At 41.5% G+C, this 23719-nt stretch overlaps 1 protein-coding gene across 1 annotated transcript; it reads left to right on the forward strand.

Moving 5' to 3' along the window:
• The first annotated feature begins 2888 nt into the window (after positions 1 to 2888).
• TMEM212 (transmembrane protein 212) lies at positions 2889 to 22949 on the forward strand. Its single transcript, XM_081829678.1, has 4 exons — positions 2889 to 3083; positions 11761 to 11820; positions 12792 to 13115; positions 22382 to 22949. The coding sequence occupies exons 1-4, from the start codon at positions 2925 to 2927 to the stop codon at positions 22397 to 22399; spliced, it is 561 nt and encodes a 186-aa protein (XP_081685804.1). The 5' UTR covers positions 2889 to 2924; the 3' UTR covers positions 22400 to 22949.
• Positions 22950 to 23719: the final 770 nt, after the last annotated feature.

The following is a 23719-nucleotide window of genomic DNA, read 5'->3' on the forward strand; positions in this document are numbered from 1 at the left end:
AAATAAAGAGGTAGAGAGTGTCCAAATCAGCTTCTCTCCCTCAGTCAGCATCACTGACATATCCCATCTCTTTTGATTACATTTCTTTCTTTTCTTTCTTTCTTTCTTTCTTTTTCTTTCTTTCTTTCTTTCCTTTCTTTCCTTCCTTCCTTCTTCTCTTTCTTTCTTTCTTTCTCTCTCTCTTTCTTTCTTTCTTTCTTTCTTCTTTCTTTCTTTCTTTCTTTCTTCTGTGGCAAAGATGGATTGAAGAGTTTGGTGCAACTTCTGCCATTCTTTCCTGAGCAAAGATTGCTGGACCCCCTTGGATAAGAAGGAAGGTAGGGTCTGCAAAGCAGCCAGCAAAGATCTTGACTCCACCACCTTCACAGAGGATTGCAGACGTACCTTCCAGCAGTGCCGAAGGGGAAGCAGAGAGCCCTGGAGGGGCCAGGGGCCCTGGAGAGGGGCAGGGGCTCTGTGAGCCTTACTGGCTGCAGACACTGGGGAACACAGATGACATGGCCGAGCTGAGAGGAAGCCCTCGTCAGAAGCAGAATTATATTTTCTCTTCTTTCCCAGTAGCTGCCCTCCCTGAAAATCTCTATGCTTTAAGGAAATGAGTGCGGACAGATTCCTGTGGGAAGGGGTGGCTGGGAAAACACCCATGGAGAAATCCCTAGCTCTACCTCTGTCCCTTCTCTTCGTTACATTAAGGGGCAAGGACGCTTCTAATCATGAATACACTCCGGTTCGTAAGTCACCCCGGCAATGTCAGGGTTAGCCTGTCAGTGTTACAAACACTAAAAGAGCCCCCCCAGATTAGAGCAAAAAATATTCTCTTATGTTTGCCATCTTTGTACTGTTTAACATGAGTATTTCAACAGTCTTTATTTTCCAAACATGCAAACAGAGGAGAGTGATCTGACCCACAGTATATTGACATGTCACGTAGCTATAACCTTGAGATAAAAAGTGAAGGAAAAAGTCAAAACAGCCCAAACCAAATACTAACACAAACAAGTCTTTCTGCAGCCCAGACCCTTTCCCTCTGTCACGAGGGGACCCACTAACATTGGCACACAGCAGCGTGCTGGACACACATAACTCTGGGTGGGGGCACACCCTCGGGGCCACAGTGCCCAGCTGGAAAGTCTGGAGCAGTCATTCATGAATTGAACAAATGTGTGTTAAGTACCTACTCTGGGCCAGACCCAAGTCTAGGTGTTGGCAACAACGTCTTACACATCTAGGGGATGCATAAGGCTTGCAAGGCCTCTACCCTCATGGAACCTACCTAGTGGCATGAGGAAGAAAGAGAGAGAGAGAATATACTCCCACAGTGTTGAGAGCAGATGGGAAATAATGGCTGTAGCAGAAAGCCTGAGCTGCTTTCCTGGGTCCTGTATATCCAGCAAAGCAATGGCTTCAAAATCGGGGTCACACGGTGGAATAGCTATTAAAGGCAGAAAGACAGAAAAAAAAAAAAGCAGAGGTTCCGAGAGCAGCTTCCCTCCTCATGGGACATGGAAGGGTCCTTTGGGAGCTGCGTAAGAGACAGTAAGATGTGATAAGATGATGCATAAAAGCAGTAGTAACCACAGTGCCTCTGTCCTTTGCTGAAAGAACTTCAAAGATGGGCCGCCCAGTGTAACAATAGGGAAAGGACGAAGCTTCTTTGCTATGCAGAGCTTGGTGCTGAGCATTTTACATGGATTGCCTCATTTCGTTTTCTCAATCACCACCTGGTGAGATAAACACTAATTTTATTCCCATATGAAGAAACAGACCTAGAAAGGTAAGTAACTTGCCCTTGCCCAAGGACACATACCTGGCAGATAATGGATCCTAGCTCTGTCTCATGCCAAAATCCATGTTCTAAACCACTGCATTTCTATCCAAAAAATTATTTTTATCATCTCATTTAAGGGAAAAGGCATTAATATTGAACAGGAAAATTATTCAGGTAGCTTCAGAAAGTGGTCTGTGTTTTCAAGATGTTATCTTAGTAGAGGAAAACATGTCCTAATAGTCAAAAGCAAATATGTACCACTTTCTCAAATGCGTGAGGAATTAAGAAATAAACTTTGACAGTTGCTTAAATGTACATAAGCCCAATATCTAAAATTTGAATTATGATTCAAGAATGATTAGAGATCCGTATTTTATTCAACTAATAAATTACTCCTCGAAGTTTATTTTACAACTGCATACACTTTCATCTTTGTCCTCTACTTGATAATTGAATTAATAGTAAAATAAGGTAAAGCTGGTGTCATGAAAACAAGACAGAACTCCATAATGAAGCCTATGCTTCTTTGGGAATGAAACCATGTCAAAAATCTTTACCAAAAATTAAAAAAAAAAAATTGTAGTAGAATTGAACTTTGAAAGATGGGGAGAGGTCTTGTTTTTGCTCTAAATCATTTAAATTAGATGTAATGAAAAGTGATCAGAGTGCTTATTTTTACTTTGTTTTGTGGGAAATTGTGCTGGGAATGTGGATCTATTGTGCACAAAGGATGTTGGCTTTATGCTGGAACCACTAGGCAGGTTGAGTTGAGAAACAATTAGCTCAGTCAGCAAGCCTTTGAATCTGATTAAGCCAGGAAGTGGGCACTCCCCACGACAGGGCAGAATGAAGGGAATGGAGGCGGTAATCCAAAACAAGGAACGATTTCTCTCTCTCTCTCTCTCTCTCACTCACTCACTCTCTCTCTTAGTAAACTAGTACTAGAATTTACTGTATCAAATTTATGTCAGGGATTATTTCATTACATGTTATTATCTTTGGTGAAACAAATAGAAGCTTGTTTCCAAGTAGATCAACAGTCCACATGTGTCATGGCTACTGTCTCTAAGAAACTTCTGTTTACTGAGGCCTGACATACCCTCATGTTTTGGTAACAAAACATCTTTGAGATCAAGGACCCAGGTCACAGAGGAAAATGCAGAGCCTATACAAGACTGCTGGCCGAATTCTCATTTCCCTGGGGGCTCTCAGTGTATTCTCTGGAGTTATCGCTTTCTTCCCTGTCTTTTCTTACAAGCTTTGGTTCACCGGATGGAGTGTCTGGATTGCTTGTCCCATCTGGAATGGAGCTTTGGTAGGAAAATATTTTATTACATATATTGAGAGAATAAGGAAAGAAGGGAGGGAAAGAAGAAAAAGAATACATGTCCTTTTTAGGTTTTCCAACAATACAGAGAAGTCCAAATTCTACAGAAATTAGAATTTACCATAGAAAGTTGATTTCCATTAGTTGCCTCTTAAATGTAGGATCTTTCTTAATATCATTTTATCATATATACCATCATTTGTACTATAATGAAATGCTGTTCAAGAAATTCTTAAAAAGTTGGGACGCCTGGGTGGCTCAGTCGTTAAGCGTCTGCCTTCAGCTCAGGTCATGATCCCAGGGTCCTGGGATCGAGTCCCACATCAGGCTCCTTGCTCAGTGAGGAGCCTGCTTCTCCCTCTCCCTCTGCTGCTCCCCCTGTTTGTGCTCTCTCTCTCTCTCTGACAAATAAATAAAAATCTTAAAAAATAAATAAATAAAATAAAAAAAAAAAAGAAATTCTTAAAAAACGATTTTAATCTTGTCACCTTGGTATTCTGAGAAATTGGAACCTCTCTTGTGAGATCTGAATTTAGAAAAAAAATGTAAACCATAAAAAATAATGTAAAAATGAGGAACAAAAATAATTTTCAGACTAACGCTTTCACTAGAAACACTGAGGTGTGTCGACGTGATCCAAGATTTGCAAGCCCCAAATCTTAGTTCTCCCACATTTGTCCTCACATGCAACTGTGTGAACTGAAAGTCATTCAAGAAGTTGGGTGATGTACCTCTCGAACGTCGCAGTTCATGAGGAAAGGGTGCACAGGCCAAGTACAAGTCAGCACCAAGTAGGTGCTCTGTGTCTCCTGACTGAATGACTGCACAAATGAAGGGTTGGGCTGGTACCCCAGCTCTCTGGGTCAAAGAAATGAACACATCTAGCCTTGCAAATTGATGTCTTCCATGGTGGTATGGTTTAAGGGGAGTTACAGAGGCTTGCAACAAATCCTTCTCTCATTGCTTCCTGTGATGCCTTACATTCACCATTGGACTCTAGAGAATTTCAAATTTAAAGGCCTTTTGATCTTTAGGAGTTTTCTATTAAAGTGTAGCCACTCTTGAGAGAGGCTGTCACGAGGGGACACACTAACATTTAAGTCTTAAAAAAAACACAGCTTTTACTGGGATATCACCTAAAAGTAAGACCCTAGAACATATAATTTTAATCTACTTATTAAATAAATATGTACTGATAGTCTACTGCATGCTTCAGTTACAATGGTAAACAGACAAACAAACAAACAAGGTCTCAATTTTTAAAAAACTTCATCTAGTGGGGTTCAAGGATGGTGAGTAGATGGGAGAAAACAGAATGGTGGGAATGTGGAACTGAATGAGGAAAGTGTGGGATGGTGTTTTTCTGTTTTTTTTTCTTTTCTAATACATTCTTTTACATCTACCTCCCCAGTCTTGCTCATCTGCTCTTTACCCCATCTCCTGCCTGAAGCCATACGTTCATTCAAAGAAATATTTCTTACACATCTACTGGAATGCAAAGATTAGGAAAAACATTTTATATCAGGACCTAGAATGTACATAAATACATCCCTAAAATTCTCTCTAGGTAAATAGATAGATTTTGATATATACATATAACTAAATCTATATAACAAAAGTTTCACAAAACAATATTTAGCCTTCTGTGTGAAACGACGTCTGATATTTTCTATTCTATTAATTTTTTTTAGTTCTGACTTCAGAACTGACCCAAAGTTTAATAAAACCACAATTCTAGTCCAACTCTGTATCCCTTTTTCTAAATTCTTTGTCTATCCCTGCTGTCTATCATAGAACATTCAACAGATACTGAGATTTGATTAGGATCAAAAATTATTGAATATAGGTTTGTTCTATACCAAGATCTGTTTTATCAGTTAGACCCAGAGAAATGACAAGATCTGTGTCCGGCACAGATACTTGGTGGCTGTTTGATTCCGAGGTTGACAGCATGGGGAATTGGAATCCAAAAGGTAAGACTGAGGAGATGGAGCCTATGTTCAAGTCCTGATTCTGACATTCTTGGCATATGGCCAAGAGCAGGACCTTCACTCAGCTAGTTCTTCATTGCTTTTACCTAGAACATGAGGGATTTTGCAGGTAAGAGAGCCCGTGTGACACTATCTGACCCTAAGATGCTCAGTGAGAATGACCAAATTTGAACAAAGCTTGTATAATAAAGGGCTTCACCAGTGTTAAAGCTCTACACACATGCTAGTTAATACCTTGCCTTTCGTTTGTGCTGTGAGGGAGGAAAACTTCTACCCTTCAGTGCAGGGAGGGTACTCTTCACATGGGGAATTCATTTCCTGCTTTCAGGGGGAGAGAGGAGAGTCAGTGCTCTTCTTGCACCTGTTGTTTCCTAAATAACTTTAATTCAAAATAATCAATATGCCAAAGTCGCATACTTGGGGGCCACTTGTCCTGAATCCCATCAGTGCCCAAGCTCTGTCCAGCCCTTCCTTCCTAATCTCTTGCCATCCGCTCACTTTCCCATTCCATTCCCTGATGAGGAGCTGAGTTTCCCCATCCTGTTACCTCCCGGGACCTCATCTCTACCACCCTTGCCCTCACTCATTCCATTTCCTTAGCCATCACACGGCTCCTTGTTGTGTTCAAATATTCCAAGGTTTGTTATTTGCCTCAGGGCCTTTGCACTGTCTGTTCTCTGACTGAAGCCTCTTCCCACACATGGCATGTTCCCTAACTTCCTTTAATTCTTTGAAGATATGTCACTTTCTCCTTGATGCCGTCCTTCATTACCCTCATTACCCTATTTAAAATTGTAAATCTCCCCCACACCTGGCATCCCCAATTTCTCATTCCCTGTTCTATTCTTTTCCCCATGGCCCTTATTACCATCTAATATACTATATAATGTACTTATTCATTGTTTGTTTATACCCCTCCCAAAAAAGTGTATATTATACAACGGTGGGGATTTTTTTTTCTTTTTGTTTACTGCTATACCTACAGCACTTGGAACAGAGTGAGTCACATACTAAGTGTTCAATAAATATTGTTCAATAAATATGGTTGAATAAGTGAATGAGTCCCATGCTCTGGTGGTACAAAATTTTTCACACCATTGAACTCTGATTAGGTTGCAAGGACTAAAAGTCAAGCTGGTATTTATACTAAAGTAGGAAAAAAATCCTCAGGAGAAGGAAAGCAATAAGAATGCTCACTCTTTTAATGATGTCTAAGTTTGGAACAATGTGATTTTTTTCTTTTTCTGGTGAGTTTCCTAGTGAACCACAGTTCTATCTGATCGGGGTCAACTTCAAAAGGTCTCTGATTCATTCCACAACCTTCTCTACCACTTTTGTTTGTTTGTTTGTTTGTTTGTTTTGTTTTTAAAGATTTATTTATTTATTTGAGAGAGGGAGAGGGGCATGGAGGGCAGGGCAGAAGGAGAGAGAGAGAATCCCAAGCAGACACCCCACTGAGCTCAGGGCCGATGCTCCATCTCACAGCCCTGAGATCATAACCTGAGCCAAAATCAAGGATCAGACGCTTAACCAACTGAGCGACCCACGTGCCCCTACCAGTCACTTCTTAAGTTGCCTGCAGAGTGAATCTTCCTCTGGTGGAAAGATAATTTGTACATTTCAATCATATTGATATTTCCTTTTGCAAAAAGCTCCATATCTCTTTTGAGACTTTAAAAGATTTTAGAAGTGATACAGTATTTTGTATTTGTTCAGTGCTCTCATTCCAGACTTTCTAAATTCTTCGCAAATATTGGTCCTCAGACTCTCCTAGCTCTCTTCTGACAGCGACATGATAAGCAGATTTCCTACAATTTCTGAACTAGGTTATTTAAAGGCATCAGCTGCTAGAAAGTATGCAGCAAGGAGATTCAGTGCCTTAAGGACTGGGCTCCACTTGAATCCTGGAGAACGTGGCTTGGCAACTCCAGTGACTTAGTTAATGGCAGGCAGCAGTGCTGCACCCAGAATCCTGCCTGGAGACAGGAACTTGGGAGAAAGGCCCCAGTGCCCTGCTCAGTCACAGAAGGGACTTGATTATACCAACACTTGAGCCTCTTACAGCTTCAACAGTCCTGTGATTGCCAAACACCTGATGGCCAATTTTCCACTTGGATAGCCTAAATTTCTTTTTTTTATTACTTTTAAAGATTTTTATTTATTTACTTGAGAGAGAGAGGTGGGGGGCAGAGGGAGAGGGAGAAGCAGACTCCCCGCTGAGCAGGGAGCCTGACACGGGGCTCGATCCCAGGATCCCAAGATCATGACCTGAGCTGAAGGCAGACGCTTAACCGACTGAGCCACCCAGGTGCCCCTAGATAGCCTAAGCTTCTTTAAGCTCCGCTTCTCCCCCCAAAATCATATCACCACCAAAAGCAATGATTTCTTCTCCTGACTTTCCTGGTTCTGAACCCAATTTCAAACCCTAGGGTGACTTTTGACTCAATCCTTCCCTCCAAACTGGTGCTTCTCAAACTGTAATGTGCATATGAATCACCTGGGGATCTTGTCAGAATGTATACTCCGATTCAGTAAATCTGGGCTGAGGCCTGAGACTCTGCCTGTCTCACAAGTTTCCAAGGGATACCAATGCTGCTGGTCCTAGGACTGTGCTCTGGGCAACAGTGCCCTAAACCAACCTACTCTCAGCCCCACTCCTACCCCACTGCATCCAGTCCGTTGCCAGCTAACTTTTATTTTTCCTGTGAAGCATATCCCTGTGCATGCTTTCCTCTCATTCTCACTGTGAACCACCTCCCCCCTAACTCCTTATCACTTCTCACCCCCATCCAGGTCTTATGCCTAGATAACCTCAATAGCCAAACTGTGGGAACCCATTCATTAATGAGTTATAAAATCAATCTATTGGGTAACTAGCAGCATTTATAAAACATGGATAGGATAGAATAGAATAGAATAGAAGAGAAGAGAAGAGAAGAGAAGAGAAGAGAATCAGAGTGTATCACACATAATAACGGTATTATGATTTTGGTTAGATATAAAATTTAACTTGGCCATGATGCAAAATATATTTCTTGCTATGGATAGAGGTTTAAAAAAAAAATTGGCGGGGGGGGCACGCCTGGCTGGCTCAGTCGGTGGAGTGAGCAACTCTTGATCTCGGGTTGTAGGTTTGAGTCCCACGCTGGGTGTAGAGATTACTTAAAAAAAGGTAAAATCTTGAAAAAAAATAATAGTAAAAAAAAAATTTGTTTCCAGTTTGAAGACCAAGTTCCTACAGAGACACCTAGGCCTCCCTGCATCCCCACCCAACATGCACGTGACGACAGTCTCATCTTTCTAAACCTCTGCTGCGTCAGTAAGGCTCCTTCTTCAAGAACCTTCAATGTTGCTTCATTGTCCAAACAAAGTTCAGATATGTTAGCCTGAATTTCCAGGCCCTTCTTGACCTGGCCTCATGTGGCTTTCAAGCCTGATTTCCTACTCGTTTGTGCCCAGAACCAGCCCTGCCCCCCATCTGGGCGCCTGTCTCACTGTCTGCCCAAGCTTGGCTGCTATGTTCCCACGTTTGCTCGTGTTACTTGAGCTGCCCAGACTGCTCTTCCCTCTGCCATCATCTCCCACTGAAATCACATCCACCCTCCAAACCTGCTTCGGCTCCTGTTTCCCCCATGGTGCTTTCATCAGCGATCCTTCCCCCAGAAGTGGTATCTTGTCACTGGACTCTTGTTGCACGGAAAGCACTCACTCTTCTTGCCGCATTTGGTGGATGTTTTTCTAAGTGCATTACTTTCACATCTGGACTGTAAATTCCTGTGGAAGTTGGAACCATTATATCTATAATTATTACTTGGTGAGCTTGCTCATCCAATTTAGCCTCTCTGTGCCTCGTTTAAAAAGTAGGAGGAAATCTCCATCATTGTAAGGATTAAATGAGTTAACACATGTCAAGTGTTTAGTGTCGTGCTTGGCATACAGTAAGTGCTCAGTAAATGTTAATTGTTACGACGCTGTCTGCACAGTGCCTATCACATCCCTTGATCGTAGTAGACCCACAATAGATGTTTGTAAGTTAATAAATTAGGGCATATTAAAATTATTCCTCTACAAGTTTCTATTTCTGTTGTGACTGCTCCCCACTTCCTTCAATTCATCTGCTTCTGGGAACTGCGTTCTTTACATGGGCAATTTAAAGATTCAGTGGGAGGGCTCACAATTATCCCATGCAATTAGAGTGTTAGCAGCTTCTCTTGCAAAACCCAAGTCGCAGGAACTGCCCCGTGGAGCAGAAAGCTAGCCTGTCAGAAAGAGCTGAGGGAGGAGAGTGCAGGAGGAGGGCCTTCCTTCCAAGCACCTCCTCCTGGTCCTTCCTGAAACCTGAGTGCCCCGCTGTACCCAGCTCTTGTCTCTCAGACACTGCCTCTCCTCTCCCATTTCCTTTTCCCACTTGACTTCTCTTCCCTACCCGCAAAACTCTTCCTTTTACATTCTTTTCCCTCTCCCTTTTACATTCTTTTCCCTCTCCCTCTCTAAGTAATAATGTTTTTAAAAAGAAAAGAGGGTGCCTGGGTGGCTTAGTCAGTTGAGTGTCACACTCTTGGTTCTGGGCTCAGGTCATGATCTCAGGGTGGTGATATGGAGCCCAGCATCCGGGCTACGCACTCAGTGGGGAGTCTGCTGGAGACTCTCTCTCCCTCTGTCCACCCTACCCCCACCCCTGCTCACATGTATGTGTGCTCTCTCTCTCTCAAATAAATACATAAATACATAAATATTTTTAGAAAAAGAAAAGAAGAAAAAAGAAAAGAAAGCAAGAAGAGGGAGGCTGTGACTCAGGGGACACCTTGCCCTCTGGCTCACAGGCACCGGACGGGGGGGTTGGTGAGGGGAGCACCAGGAAAGATGGGTGTGCTTGCTCCTGAGCCACCACCGTCCACGGGGTGGATTTCACAATTACTGAATGGCATTCATACACCAGCCTACTCCATGAAAAATCTTTTCGAAGTTTTGTATAAACAAAGCAAAATTCAAGCTGGCAGCTACAACAGAAATAACAGGCCACTGCAATCCTGCAGCATTTTTCAACTTTTGAAAGGAAAGCAATGGTTCGTGCTAAAGTAGTTAAGGCAACCTGGAATCTAAGCATCTAACAATGCCAGCTATCTGCTTGGAGTTACACCAGCAGAGGAGCGTCTCTTTTGCTTTTCTCTTGTTTGATCCAGTGTTTCTCTCTCAGAGGAGTGACGTGTCAGTCGAGAGGGCCTTGCCTCTGAAGGCAAAGACAAGCCCCAGGCTCAGCATCAGTGCTCAGTTGCTCTTAATAATTCTCCTGTTTTGTTGTGCTGTTGATGCTGGCTCAACCTCCACAGGGTCCCTTGGAAACTTTCCTCTTGCAGAATCAAGCCAACCTCCTTTGACTACAGATGGTTCTGTTTTTATCCACTGGAGTTTTATGGTATGGCAATGCCACGTCTGGAATTTCAGACTTAGCTACACGAGAAGTTCTGTGTGAGCGTACATGTGTGTGCTTCTCCCCGCCCCCCCCAAATTCTCTAAGTCGGACATTCAAAATAAAATATGCCAGGAAAATGAAAAGCTGAATCTCAAAAAAACAAAACAAAACAAAACAAAAATACCAAATACCACCTCCAACAACAACAACAACCCAGGCTGGACACAGAAGCTACAAAAACAACATACCACAAAACCGTATTAGTAGAAACTGATTTTTTTCCCCTTAAATTTATTGATATTATATTGATATATTGATACTATACATACAGTCATATTTATTTCTCTGTTAAAAACATAATTTGTAACTACTTTTAGTCTTGTTTCAGGCATATCTCTTTCTAGTTTTCTCTTTTAACTTCAAAACATTCCTTGACCAGGAACAAATGATTTATGGGTAGGGAATAAGTGGTTTCCAGGCTCAGTGACCACAAAGGTCTCCTTCATCAGACTCGGAGCTGAGTTAAAGATGAGCCCAGAATTTTTTTTTTTTCATTATATATTGCTCAGTTCTGGTGACACCATTCCCTCTTTAACTATTTTCATTCTGCACTTTGGGTCTCTTTCCCTCAAAGGAGACTTTAAAAAAAAAAAAGAAAAAAAAAACCTCTTGAAAAGCTGGACACCACTGCACCCAGAATGATTAATGTCCCACCATGCATTCACTCTAATTATAATCTTTATTACCTGAGAAACAGGAATCGCATATTTGCATCCCACCAGCAGGCTGAGGCTGCAGAATCTCAAAAGAAAAGCAGAAAGTAAAAGATAACGCTGTCGCTGGGCAGGATTTCAGGGTTCTATGACATGTTTCCTTTCCGGTTCCTCCCATTTGTAATTTTAGCAATTTGTGAGAAAGATGGACGGTAGACAATGAATCAAAATAAAACATAAGGCAAGGGTTATAAAGCCAAGCTTTGATGCCAGCGACACCTTACCTTACTACTGAAGGTTATAATTGTGACAGCAAAGGCAGCACAGAAAATCAAAAAATGAGCTTGTATGAATCATGTCTGTTTGACACTGATGGCTTCTTGGCCTCATTGTCATCCCAGATGAGGAGGAGATCTGAGTCATAAACTCATTTAGCCATTTGCTGTTCTTTCTAGTTCATAATAAAGTTGTCAACCAGACTGACAGACTGAACTCTTTCCAGAGGTACATTCTATCACGGATGTTATTTTTCCATTTCCCTCTCACAGGCCATCATGACTGGTATACTTCTGCTGTTGGCTCACAAAGAGGGGACCAAGAGATACCTGGTAAATATACAGACATCGAGTGGGATGGTTGAATAGGTTTGAAGGTCAAATCTCTACAAGTTCAGGATGGAACACAGAGAACTTTACTTCCAATTATCATTGAATTCTGTCTGACTGATGCCTTACTCTGATGGATTTCAGTAATTAACTAGGTTTTAAACGAATAATTTTAATCTGATTTCTTCTCCAAACATTTTCTACAAGCTCCTGTGATTATTGTAAATAAGTGTTCCAGTTTGGAGACAACACAACATTAATGCTCCTGAATTTCATTTTGAATAAATGGATCTATAGGCTCTTCTGTTTTTAAGCATGTATTTTAAAGTTTCAACTGCTCAGTTTGGGATCTCTTTCCAGTGTCTCTGTTACTTCTCCCTGCCACCCCAAAAAAGGGTGAAAAGTCTATGATATCTTGCATATCAATAGTGTGAGCCAAGTAATGCCATGGTATAGAAAGACTACCTTGATCTGATCATTGGTCTTCCCATGGCTCGAACTTTAATGTACGTGTGAATCACCTGGGAATCTAGTTAAAACGCGAAGTCTGATTCAGTAGATCTGGGTGACCTGTGAGATTCTACATTTCTAACAAACTTCCGGGGATGTCAATGCTGCTGGACCATAGGCCATGCCCTGATTAGCAAGGTGCTAGGATAAGGCAAGGATTCTGTGCACTCATGTTTGTTTTTCCCACCCCAGACTGGCTGTCAACATATGATAGAAGAAAAACAAACACATGTTTGCTGAATGGAATTCATTTCAATTTTGGCCCAGTTGGCTGATATGTTATTCCCCCATATTGTAGATTCAAGAGGAGAACAAAATGGCCTAAAAGAGAAAGTTGTAATGCATTTCTCCTTAGCTTCCCAGTAAAAGAGATTAATACCTGACATCTTCTTTCTTCGTATTGCTGAGAAGCTTTTGAAGAATTCAGTTCCCAAAGTAACAATTTGTTTTTGCTTTATTTTCAGTGGGAAACTAGTTTCACCTTTGTGATTCTGAGCATGATGGGATGTCCACTTCATTTTGCAGTAGCCTTGGAATCTGCTCTCCTTGGCCCATATTGCTTCTACTCATTTTCAGGGATAGCAGGGACCGATTACCTTGGTTATGCAGTTGCCTTTCCTTTTCCATATGCAAACTTCCCATCAGCTTGTGTGGACCCACCACACTATGAAGAGTACCACCTGACACTTCAAGTCTTCGACCTGTGCCTGAGCTTTGCCATGCTCTGTGCGTCCCTGACAGTGTTCATCAAGCTTTCTGCAGGACTTATCTGGAAGAGACACTTACATGTAAGTTTCCAGAAAGGGGGAACCCATTCTTATTCCATCCTGAATGCTAAAATTGGAAGTCTGCCATATTAGTACTTAATCTGCCTCTCTTATTTATCACTGTGTCTTCTATAACCAAAATTTTCCCACCCTTTTTACTTCTGCCCCAGCAGAGAGGCTGATATATACCAACATCGAATTTAGCTTTCTAACTTTTTCCCAGATGGCTAAGAATAATATTGATAATATGATAGTAATAGAAATATGAACTGGATGTTTACTCTCAGTGTTCTTCCCATTTTACAGGCTGAAGCTAAAGAGTTTATGAAACTTGCCCAAGGTCACACAGTTAATGAGCAGTAGGGCCAGATTCAGAACCCAGAGCTATTTCTCTTAACAGACCAGATATATCCTGGGCCCTCTTGTCACCCACCTTGTACCCTCTCTCTTCTGCTAGATCATCAAGATGCATTGTTCTGACCTCAAGGAGGGTTAGAACAGAACCACTGGGAGTGATTTCTGATTCTAAATTCCTACGTCTGATACTGGGTCACTCCATTGTGAGTTGCACAGCCTCCTCCTGGAAAGAGATATTTTCCACTACAAACTCTTATACTGGCTTTACGATTCAAGTTAGTATTATATTAAGGTCAGGTGAATTTGGGTTATGTTAGCCAATTTTTTTTTCCAGTTTGATCCTATCAACACAAATCAGCAAAGCTAGAAGACAAGAACTTGGCACTCTCGATAGCTGTTGTGGTCAGTCTTGTCCTCTTCAACTTCTACATGAGTCTGCAAAGGAAATCCTGTACATTCTTAGGAACAGAGTTGATTTTGCAAGGAGGCCTCCTGAGAATTGAGGCTAGCCGACTGCCATACTGCCAGCGCATTTAGAAGTTTAGAATGTGAGATTTCCCCCTGTAGGGACCATCCCAGCTTCCTAGAGCCCTTTGTTAAAAGGAATATAAACCCAGGAAAACCACACATTAAAGCATCGGCTACCCATAACCCGTTGGCATGGATAGCGAATCAGACATCCAGCTGCCATCTTGGGCATGACACCCAAGATTTAACATTGGATGGAAGTCAGAGAAAAAAGAATGAAAAAGTATCTGCAGAGCTGGGTAAGCCAGCCTCTTGGAAATCCAATAGTGAGGCCACCTAAAGTGCCTGGAAAGAGAAAATATTAATTGCAAACAGAGCAAAGTTCTCCAAGTTCAGAATTTTGCCTTTGCCCATCTTATGAGAGTAGTTTCTTGGTGTGTGATTTCTAAATTAGGTATAGGACCCAACACAACTACAACATGTTTCTCCAAGTGGATCAGTGACATCAGAATCACCCATGGTTCTTGTTAAACCATATGTCTGGCTTCTGTCCTGGCCCATTCTTATGGCAGAAACTCTGGGTTGAAGGCAGGGAATATGCATTTTTAACACATGCCCCAAGAGATTCTGGTGAAAATTCTCTTCCTAGCACAGGATTCTCTTAGTGTAACTTCTGGACAGAATCTCCATTTTCCCACCTGCATAAAATGCAACAGTAGTTTGGGTGAGAGTTCTCGATAAATTTAATAAACAGCAAATCTTCGGTGAGCGTTTTTGGATGACTTGAAACCATGTAATCCATGATGGTGGCAGATCATGTTTCATTAGCAAGGATGAGTAGCTGACATAATGGGATATGAATTTTTGTATTAATAAATACACCACTGCCCCCAAGGAGCACGTGTAGCTTGCACAAACTTTTGTTACTATGTGGGGCACCTTGGTGGTTCAGTTGGTTAAGTGTCTAACTCTTGATTTCGGCTCAGTTCATGATCTCATGGGTGTGGGAGAGAACACCACATCAGGCTCCACACTCAACATGGAGTCTGCTTAAGATTCTCTCTCCCCCTCTGCCTCTGCCCCTCTCCCCACTTGTGCTCCCGCTCGCTCTCTCTCTTTCTCTCTTTCTCAAAATAAATAAGTAAAATCTTAAAAAAAAACCCTTTGTTACCATGTTACCATGTAGAAATAGCTACATGAGGCACAATTTCCAGCAGTGAAATAATGTATTGTTTGTCAAAATTCTAGAAAACACACAACTTTCTTAGAAGAAATGGCAGATCACTTGTTAAGATATAGAATTCTACATGGTGATTCTGCATTTAATGAGCCTCCATATTGTTATATTGTTAGGTTCCCTTCAGGCTGAAAGAGATAAGTAATATTTTTATTTTTTATTTATTTTTTAAATGTTTTATTTAAATTCAATTTAGTTAACATATACTGTATCATTAGTTTCAGAGGTAGAATTCAGTGATTCATCAGTTGCATGCAACACCCAGTGCTCATTACTTCAAGTGCCCTCCTTAATGCCCATCACCTATCAGGAAACTCAAGAGCTATGAAAATTTGTAAAAAAGAAAAAAGTGATAGTTTGATGGAAGATTTGGAGGAAATTGTAATTGTATTGCATTATAGAACAAAATCATTTTTTCCTCAGCTCTGTAATAGTCTATATTATGATGGAAAATATTCACTTCTAAGAATTTTCCTGTAAGTTCAAAAACATGTTTCCAGAAACAAATCAAACACTCCCTTAGGAATCACCATTCATTTTGTCTCTGCTCTCTGTGTCCTTTCATTTTAGGAAAATTAAAGTCATCTTGCATCCCAGTCAGCTCAAGCAGTTATAACAAAATACCATAGACGTGGTGGCTTAACCAACACATTTATTTCTCTCAGTGCTGGAGGCTGGAAGCCCAAGATCAAGGTACCAGTATGGTCGGTCTTTGGTGAGGCCTCTCTTCCTGGCTTGTGGACAGTCACCTCACTGTGTGCTCACTTGGCCCTTCCCGTGCCTGCTCTTGGACAGAGAAGATCTCTGTGCTCTTCTTATAAGGGCACTTATCCCATCATGGGGGTCTCATCCTCATGACATCATTTAACCCTAATTATCTCCCAAATGACTCACCTCCAAAGACCATCCCAGTGGGGTTTGGGGCTTTAACATATGGATTTGGGAGGGAGACACTAACAGCTGATAGCATCTCATTGAAGGTCACACAGTGTTGGTGTGTGAGCATGCAGTCAGCTGGTACCCAACCAAAACCACAGTGAGAAATGCTTGAAAGAGGCATAAAGGATGTGATGATTTTGATAAAATATTTATATGCATGCTACAGACTGAATGTTTGTGTCTCTGCAAAATTCCTTAACCCCCACTGTGATAGTATTAGGATGTAGGGCCTTTGGGAGAGAATTAGGTTTAGTGAGGTCAGGAGGGCAGAGCTCCCATGATGGGATTAGCTTCCATGAGGCCCTTATAAGATGAGGAGGACAGAGTTGTCTCTCTCCATCATATAAGGAGACAGCAAGAAGGTGACCATCTGCCAAATAGGAAGAGGGCTCTCACCAGACGCTGAATCCACAGACACCTTGATCTTGGCCTTCCAGCCTCTAGAACTGTGAGAAATGTTCGTTGGTTAAGCCGCCCAGCCTGTGGTAGTTGGTGATAGCAGCTCTGGCTAAGACCGCAAGCCCTTCCAAGTTTCCATCCTGACCCAGGACGGAAAGAGAGGGAACTGGAAAAGGAATATGAGCCCCCCACGTGAGGCTCCACGCAACACGCTGAAGTGACCTTGTCAGCTCAGGACTCAGTGCAGGGGGCAAAGAGCACCGCATAGGATTAAGTTGAGAAAGCAAAATGCAAAACAACCATAGCCAAAATTGTCTACATTCTTGGTCCAGTAAGTAATAAAGTGATGGGAAAGGAAAGAATTGGGACACCAGACGCGCCACAGCTGTCCCCTGCAGCTACTCTGTCCCTCCTCCACGGAATGGAACGACTCTGGCTCCGTCTGTTTTCCTTTCATTATTCATCGTTATGTTTGGGGTTTGCTTTTTTTTTTTGATGAAAAAGGAAAGAAAATATTTTCCCCCTTATCATGTGATACAGTGGTTTTCTTCTTTTTTTTTTCAATGAATTGAGAAATATTTACTTCCCATAAAAGATGGAGGTAAACACTTTAAACAGTTCAAAAACATATGAGGACAGAATATGTATCAGCGGATGAGACTCTTCCTCCAAACAAAGACAAATTTGCAGAAATGCACTGGCTCCAAATCTTCTAGTGGATATACCCTGTATCATTAGCAATACAAAGGTGTTTTGAAACAGATTCATCTATGACTCTCATCCTAAAGGTCTGAACCCTCATGTGGGGCTTTAGCAAGTTCTCTCCGGTGCTTCTGGGAACTAAATCCCCTCGGGGAGATTCAAGTAAACCTCAAGCAGGACCACACAACAGTCAGAATCCACTGTATTTCCTTTATGTGGTCTTTTCGAAGTGGTCAACAGGAAACTCGGAATCTAGGAAAATAATTGCAATTCAGGGCATTAGCATTCCCTTTATCTCATTAGGTTATCTGGAATGATAATGGTGGTGACATGAGCCTGGGTAGGAGCAGGGTAATTGTAGGTGCTATTTATTGGGCAGTTACTACTTGTCAGGTGCTTTACCTCCTTCCTTCCTCACAACCTTGCAAAGCTCATCAGCCCCGTTTCACAGATGACGACATTGAGTTGGTCAGATGGAGTTAGGATTCGCTCCCAGTCTCAAAGGGTCTGGAGGCCAGGCTCCTCACTGCTCGCCCACACCTCATAGTGTTTCTTCAGCTTTACAGACTCCAAGTGGTTTTGCATAGCATGCATTTTGTGGACAGCCTTTCTTATGTTTCTCACAGACAAAAATTAACTCATATATTAGAAATGGAAGCTATTTTTTTCCCAGGATATTTTCATTTCATTTAATCAGTGAGACCACACCACGGGTGATAGCAACTTACGAAGAGAGGAAATGAGACCAAAGTGTCTATTGTGATGCATGAAAATAAGCTTGATATTTTGTCAGAGCAGAAGCAATAGATGAGGAGGTAACTGAGCAACTGCTTTTTGTCAGTTTTTACTTTATAATCATTGTGAACATCAACATATTTTCCTTTTGACGTTCAGTCAGTTTAATCTTTTAATATAAAATACCCTACTGGGTTTTTTTTCCCCTTGCTTCTTACTTTTAATCTAAAATGGTATTATTATGGGGCACCTGGGTGGCTCAGTGGGTTAAGCATCTGCCTTCAGCTCAGGTCGTGATCTCAGGGTCGTTGGATCGAGTCCCGCATCGGGCTCTCCGCTCAGCGAGGAGTCTGCTTCTCTCTCTCTCTCTCTCAAATAAATAAATAAAATCTTTAAAAAAAAAAAAACTACACACACAAGAAATTTTGGCTTTATAAAAGGGCAGAAACTTGAGTAGAAATCAGAAGCCTCCATTCTCTATAATCATATAAATTCAGTTCCAACAAAGAAAACTGAATTAATACTAGTGAATATTTCAGAATGGCCATAATGGTGCTAATATGTGAACACAAAACCATTTAGGAAAGTAAATGTTGATTGGACACTTTGCACTGTATTAATTAACCAGGGGAATATGTGGTGGTTGTTACTGGGTGTTACTGGGTTCATTCCCCCAGGAAAGAAGAGATAGACACAGACGAAGTAATTAGGGTAAAACACAATGAAGGCCATGAGGGGTGAGGAATGACACAAGGTCACTTCCCCTCCCAGACTGGCCCTACAAGCCAGGGACTGTGGACAAGGCAGAGGTTTACCCCTGCACGTATCGGTAGTTGTGGATTTGAGCTTCCTCATCTCAAAGACCACGGGGCTTGGCCAGGCACATCCAAAGACCTTTCCATCTCTGTCCCAGTCTGTGATTTTCTTTCTTTCTTCCTTCTTTCCTCCCTTTCTTTCTTTCTTTTAGATTTTATTTATTTGAGAGAGAGCACAAGCAGGGGGAAGGGCAGAGGGTGAGGGAGAAGTAGATGCCTCACTGAGCAGGGAGCCCAATGCAGGGCTCAATCCCAGGATCCTGAGATCATGACCTGAGCCCAAGTCAGATGCTTAACCAACTGAGCCACCCAGGGGCTTCTCCGTCTGTGATTTTCAAATAAAGCTTTATTCCACTGGAGAAGATTAACATTTAGAAGAGAGGACTGTTTGTAGCAAGGAATGGCTCTTTTCTTATCCTAAGCCATGCCCATGTGTCACTGGAGTACACCACACTGCCTTTACTCTGCTAGCTCAAGAAGTAATATATGCCAATTGTATTACTCAAGCAAGACGGGTATGAGAGTTGTTACACAGATCACTTTAATCACTTTAGAAAAACAACTTTCTTTGCTCAATATTCAATTTGTCGGCACACCTGGGTGACTCAGTTGGTTAACCATCCCACTTTTGATTCTGGCTCAGGTCATGATCTCAGGGTCTTGGGATCAAGCCCCACAAAGAGCTCTGCATTGGGCGTGGAACCTGCTTAAGATTCTCTCTCTCCTCCTTCTCCCTTTGCCCTTCCCCACTTGCACTCTCTCTAAAAAAAAGAAAAAAATTCAATCTCATATCAAACCAACCAGAATTGTCTTGTTGGTTGTCTTTCTTTTTTAATTATTCAAGTATAATTAACATACAGTTATAGTAATTTTAGGTGTATGATATAATGATTCAATAATTCTATACATTTCTCAGTGCTCAGCAAGAAAGTGTACTCTTTGTACTCTTGATCCCCTTTATCTACTTCACCCATTCCCCCACCCATCTCCCCTCTGGTAGCCACCAGTTTGTTCTGTGTTTAAGGGTCTGTTTTTTTCATTTGTCTCTTTTTTTGTTTGTTTCTTCTGTTTCTTAAATCCAACTTATGAGTTATATTGAATGGTATTTGTCTTTCTCTGACTGACTTATTTCCCTTAGCATTATACCCTCTAGATCCATCTGTGTTGTTGCAGAACTTACCATTATATTTCTAAATAAGTATGGAGCTTAAAACTCCAATTTATTTGCAAAAACATTGTTCCAAATTTTTTTTCTCTTATTTCATATAACTAACCTAGTGTCATGGATGAAAAAGAAAGCTGCTGGGACTCCTGAGTGGCTCAGTCAGTTAAGCGTCTGCCTTCGGCTCAGCTCATGATCCAGGGTCCTGGGTTTGAGTCTTACATCAGGCTCCCTGCTCAGCGGGGAGCCTGCTTCTCCCTCTGTCTGCCGTTCACACTGCTTGTGCTCTCTGTCAAATAAATTAATAAAATCTTTAAAAAAAGAAAAAGAAAGCTGCTACTTAAAGCAATAGAATTACTAGGTACTGGATGGTAATTAGTACTTATTTGACAAGAGGAGTATCTTGTGTTCACTAGTATGTGACTTTCTCCTGTCATGGGTTGAGGAATATGACTCCAAAGCCCTAAATACAACATTCATTATTTATACTTGCCTCTCAACATTTATTGAGCATATATTATGTGCCAGATACTGTGCTAAGGGCTAAAGGTAGAGACAGAAGGATGAACAAGACATAGTCTGGTCCTCCATTGACTTATAGGAATTGAGGGATATGTCACCTGGGCCAGGAGGACCAAGAGCCCAGATGAAGAATAATGAAATTTGAATTAGATAGTGTTAGTGAGCATGGAGAAGAGGTGGTACATTTGAGAGATATTTAGAAGGTTGAATCAGCGGCACCTGGGTGGCTTAATCGTTAAGCGTCTGCCTTTGGCTCAGGTCATGATCCCAGGGTCCTAGGATCGAGTCCCACATCGGGCTCCCTGCTCCTTGGGAGTCTGCTTCTCCCTCTGCCCCTCTGCCCCTCCGCCCTACTCATGCTCTCTCTCATGCGTGCTCTTTCTCTCTCTCGCAAAAATAGATAAATAAAATCTTTAAAAAAAAGAAAATAGAAGGTAGAATCACCAATATTTAGTATCAGTTAGCGTGTGGGACAAGGAAGGAGCCCAGGGAGATATAAAGGGGTTTCTTGACTATGAGAGACAAGACAGAGTGATTGGATTTAATCTGTGACTCCCACTCTTGTCACTTAGGGTTAATTCAGTTTCACATCTCATCATTAATAAAAAGCCATTTTAAGAACCTAATAGAAGGCATCAAGAGGATTCCTGCCTGGGATTCTAGCCAGTGAGGTACTGAAGCTTGCCACAGGACACTTTACGGCTTTAGCTGGTCATGCATCAGATATAAATGAAGCCTTGCTTTGAGTTCATAATAAACCTTGTGCTGAAGAGCATGGGCTATAAGACAGTTTCAATCAAGGCCATATTTAACAACTTATCTCTTCTTTTCTTCTACTGATGTTCCCATGGCAAAGATCGCCAATCAATGACCTGTACATAGCCAAGCCCAGTGGAATCTTTTCAATCTGTGTTTTCCTTGACCTCTCCACAGCCTTTGAAACTATTGACCGCTTTCTTCATGAAATCCTCTCCCCTTTGACTTCCACACACCATTTTCTTTGGTTTTCTTCCTTCTCCAAGGCTTTTCCTCCTCAGTCTATCTGAAGACCCCTTTGCTCTGCTCACTCCTTAAAGTCTGGTGGCCTCGGTTATCACCTTTGCTCTGCTCACTCCTTAAAGTCTGGTGGCCTCAGTTATCACCTTTGGGCTGATACCTCACACTTCCATAGCCCAGTCCATTCTCCTGCTCTATTGAGCTCTACATCGGACTATTTTCTGGACACTCTCCTGGGTGTCCCACAGACACATCAAACTCAAGTTGTTTATAATGGAGCTAATCATCTCCTTGTCCCTAACACCTGCTCGTCTTCCTGTGCCTCCAGCTCAGTTGCCAGCACTCATGACACTCAGGACAAGCTCATGACCCTAAGACCTAGAGTCATCCTTGACTCCTCACACCTGAGTTGATCACCATATCCTGGCAACTGCACCTCTTAAATATTTATTCACTGTGTCCCCCTTTCTCTGTACTGACCAGGGGGGCCCTGATTCAGCCCTCCATCTTCTCTCACTCATACATCTTTGCTTCCAATCTTGTCTTTCTTTTTTGTTTTTTTAAGGATTTTATTTATTTATTTGACAGAGAGAGAGAGACACAGTGAGAGAGGGAACACAAGCAGGGGGAGTGGGTGAGGGAGAAGCAGGCTTCCTGCTGAGCAGGGAGTCCAATGTGGGGCTCCATCCCAGGACGCTGGGATCATGACCTGAGCCAAAGGCAGATGCTTAACGACTGAGCCATCCAGGCGCCCCTCCAATCTTGTCTTTCTTAAGAAGTATCCTCCACAGAAGCTCTAGAATGAGCTCTCTCAAGTTCAAATCTGCTCTTATTACTCCCCTGCAGAGTGATAGTAATAGTGTAAGGAATAACTATTATCTTATGTTAATAGTATAAGTAATAAATATTATCTTATTACATGCTTCTGTGGCTCCCCTTAACACACAAAATACAGCCAAGCTCCTTTACGTGACATTCATGTGGGTGCAGCTCCTCTCCAAGAATATGGACTGACTAAGGTGAGCAGAAAAGGTGGGACTGGGAGTGTGGGGGTCAAAAGACTAGCAGAGTGGCAGGTTGCAATACTAAATGTCACTTTTATGGCTTCCTAGCCATAGCTAAAATCTTACCTAAATGTATATGTCAGGAATATTTCAAATTTAAAAACAATTCACACATCATGAGGGAATTTACTGTGGTTATGGAATCTCGAGGAAGGAAAACAGAGAAAAGGTTGATTTGAATTTCCATACTGAGGAACGGTGCTTATTGAAGAAGCATTGCGTTCAGCATTATTTATGACACATGGAGAACTTGATATGCCATGGTACGTTTGAAGTCAGACAGTTTAAGGTATAATTGTTTCCTCCATCACCTACCATCTGAGCAGCCTTGAGCAAATCAATATTGAACCTCTTTGCACCTAAGAGACAACACGTACCTCACATATTGCCAAATGAAATGGCGTACTGACTAGTAAGAGCCTTACATGGGCTTGGCACTTGATAGTTGCTCAAGAAATGCTTGCTTTCTTCCCCTTCTAATCAAATTTAAATTCTTGGCTCTCATTTGAAGATTTTAGAAAGTACACTTTAACCTTCTGTTAATTTTCAAAAAACCCCAAACCAACCCAAACGAGACAAAACAAAATAGCAAATGACCAAAAAAGATATGCAACAGAGAAATCCCTCACTTCCTTAGACAGTCCCTGCCTACAAAAGTAATGGTTCTTCTGAATTGTTTTATGCTCATGCCAGATATTTTATTACACATCTATTTCTTTTTTATATCTTTCTGCCATCCCCCTCCACCAATATCACCAATATTTTTCTCTCTGGTGATTCCTCTTAAATCCTTAAGTGGTACCATGGTGCTGTTACTTGAATCATCCTTCATTGGGTTCCTGTGACATAAAAAAGGCTAAATTAAATGTCAGAAGTGACACTCTATTTTCTTTGATAAATTGTAGAAATAAACACTACGTTATTTTTTTTGTTCCTAGGGTCAAAAGAATGGACAATAAATTTGAAGCAGTGATCCTCTTAAATTTGTTATATTTGTGGCCATTATTTTGAAATATTTGCAAAATAATTTTTATCTTCAAACTTGTCCCTCTATATTCTTATGAAATAAAAATTGAGATAATTGTACATTGTAGCCCTTTTAGATTGTTAACCCCATTTTTTCTGGTTTACCTGTTATGATTTTTAAAATGGAAATTTTATCATCATTGTCATAGAAATTATAAAATCTGAAATATAAATTTGCAGTGAGTGAATGTTTTCTTTAAATT

Source organism: Leptonychotes weddellii, chromosome 1, assembly GCF_054177405.1.
Source record: "Leptonychotes weddellii isolate Sample4059 chromosome 1, ASM5417740v2, whole genome shotgun sequence".
Taxonomy (NCBI): Eukaryota; Metazoa; Chordata; class Mammalia; order Carnivora; family Phocidae; genus Leptonychotes; species Leptonychotes weddellii.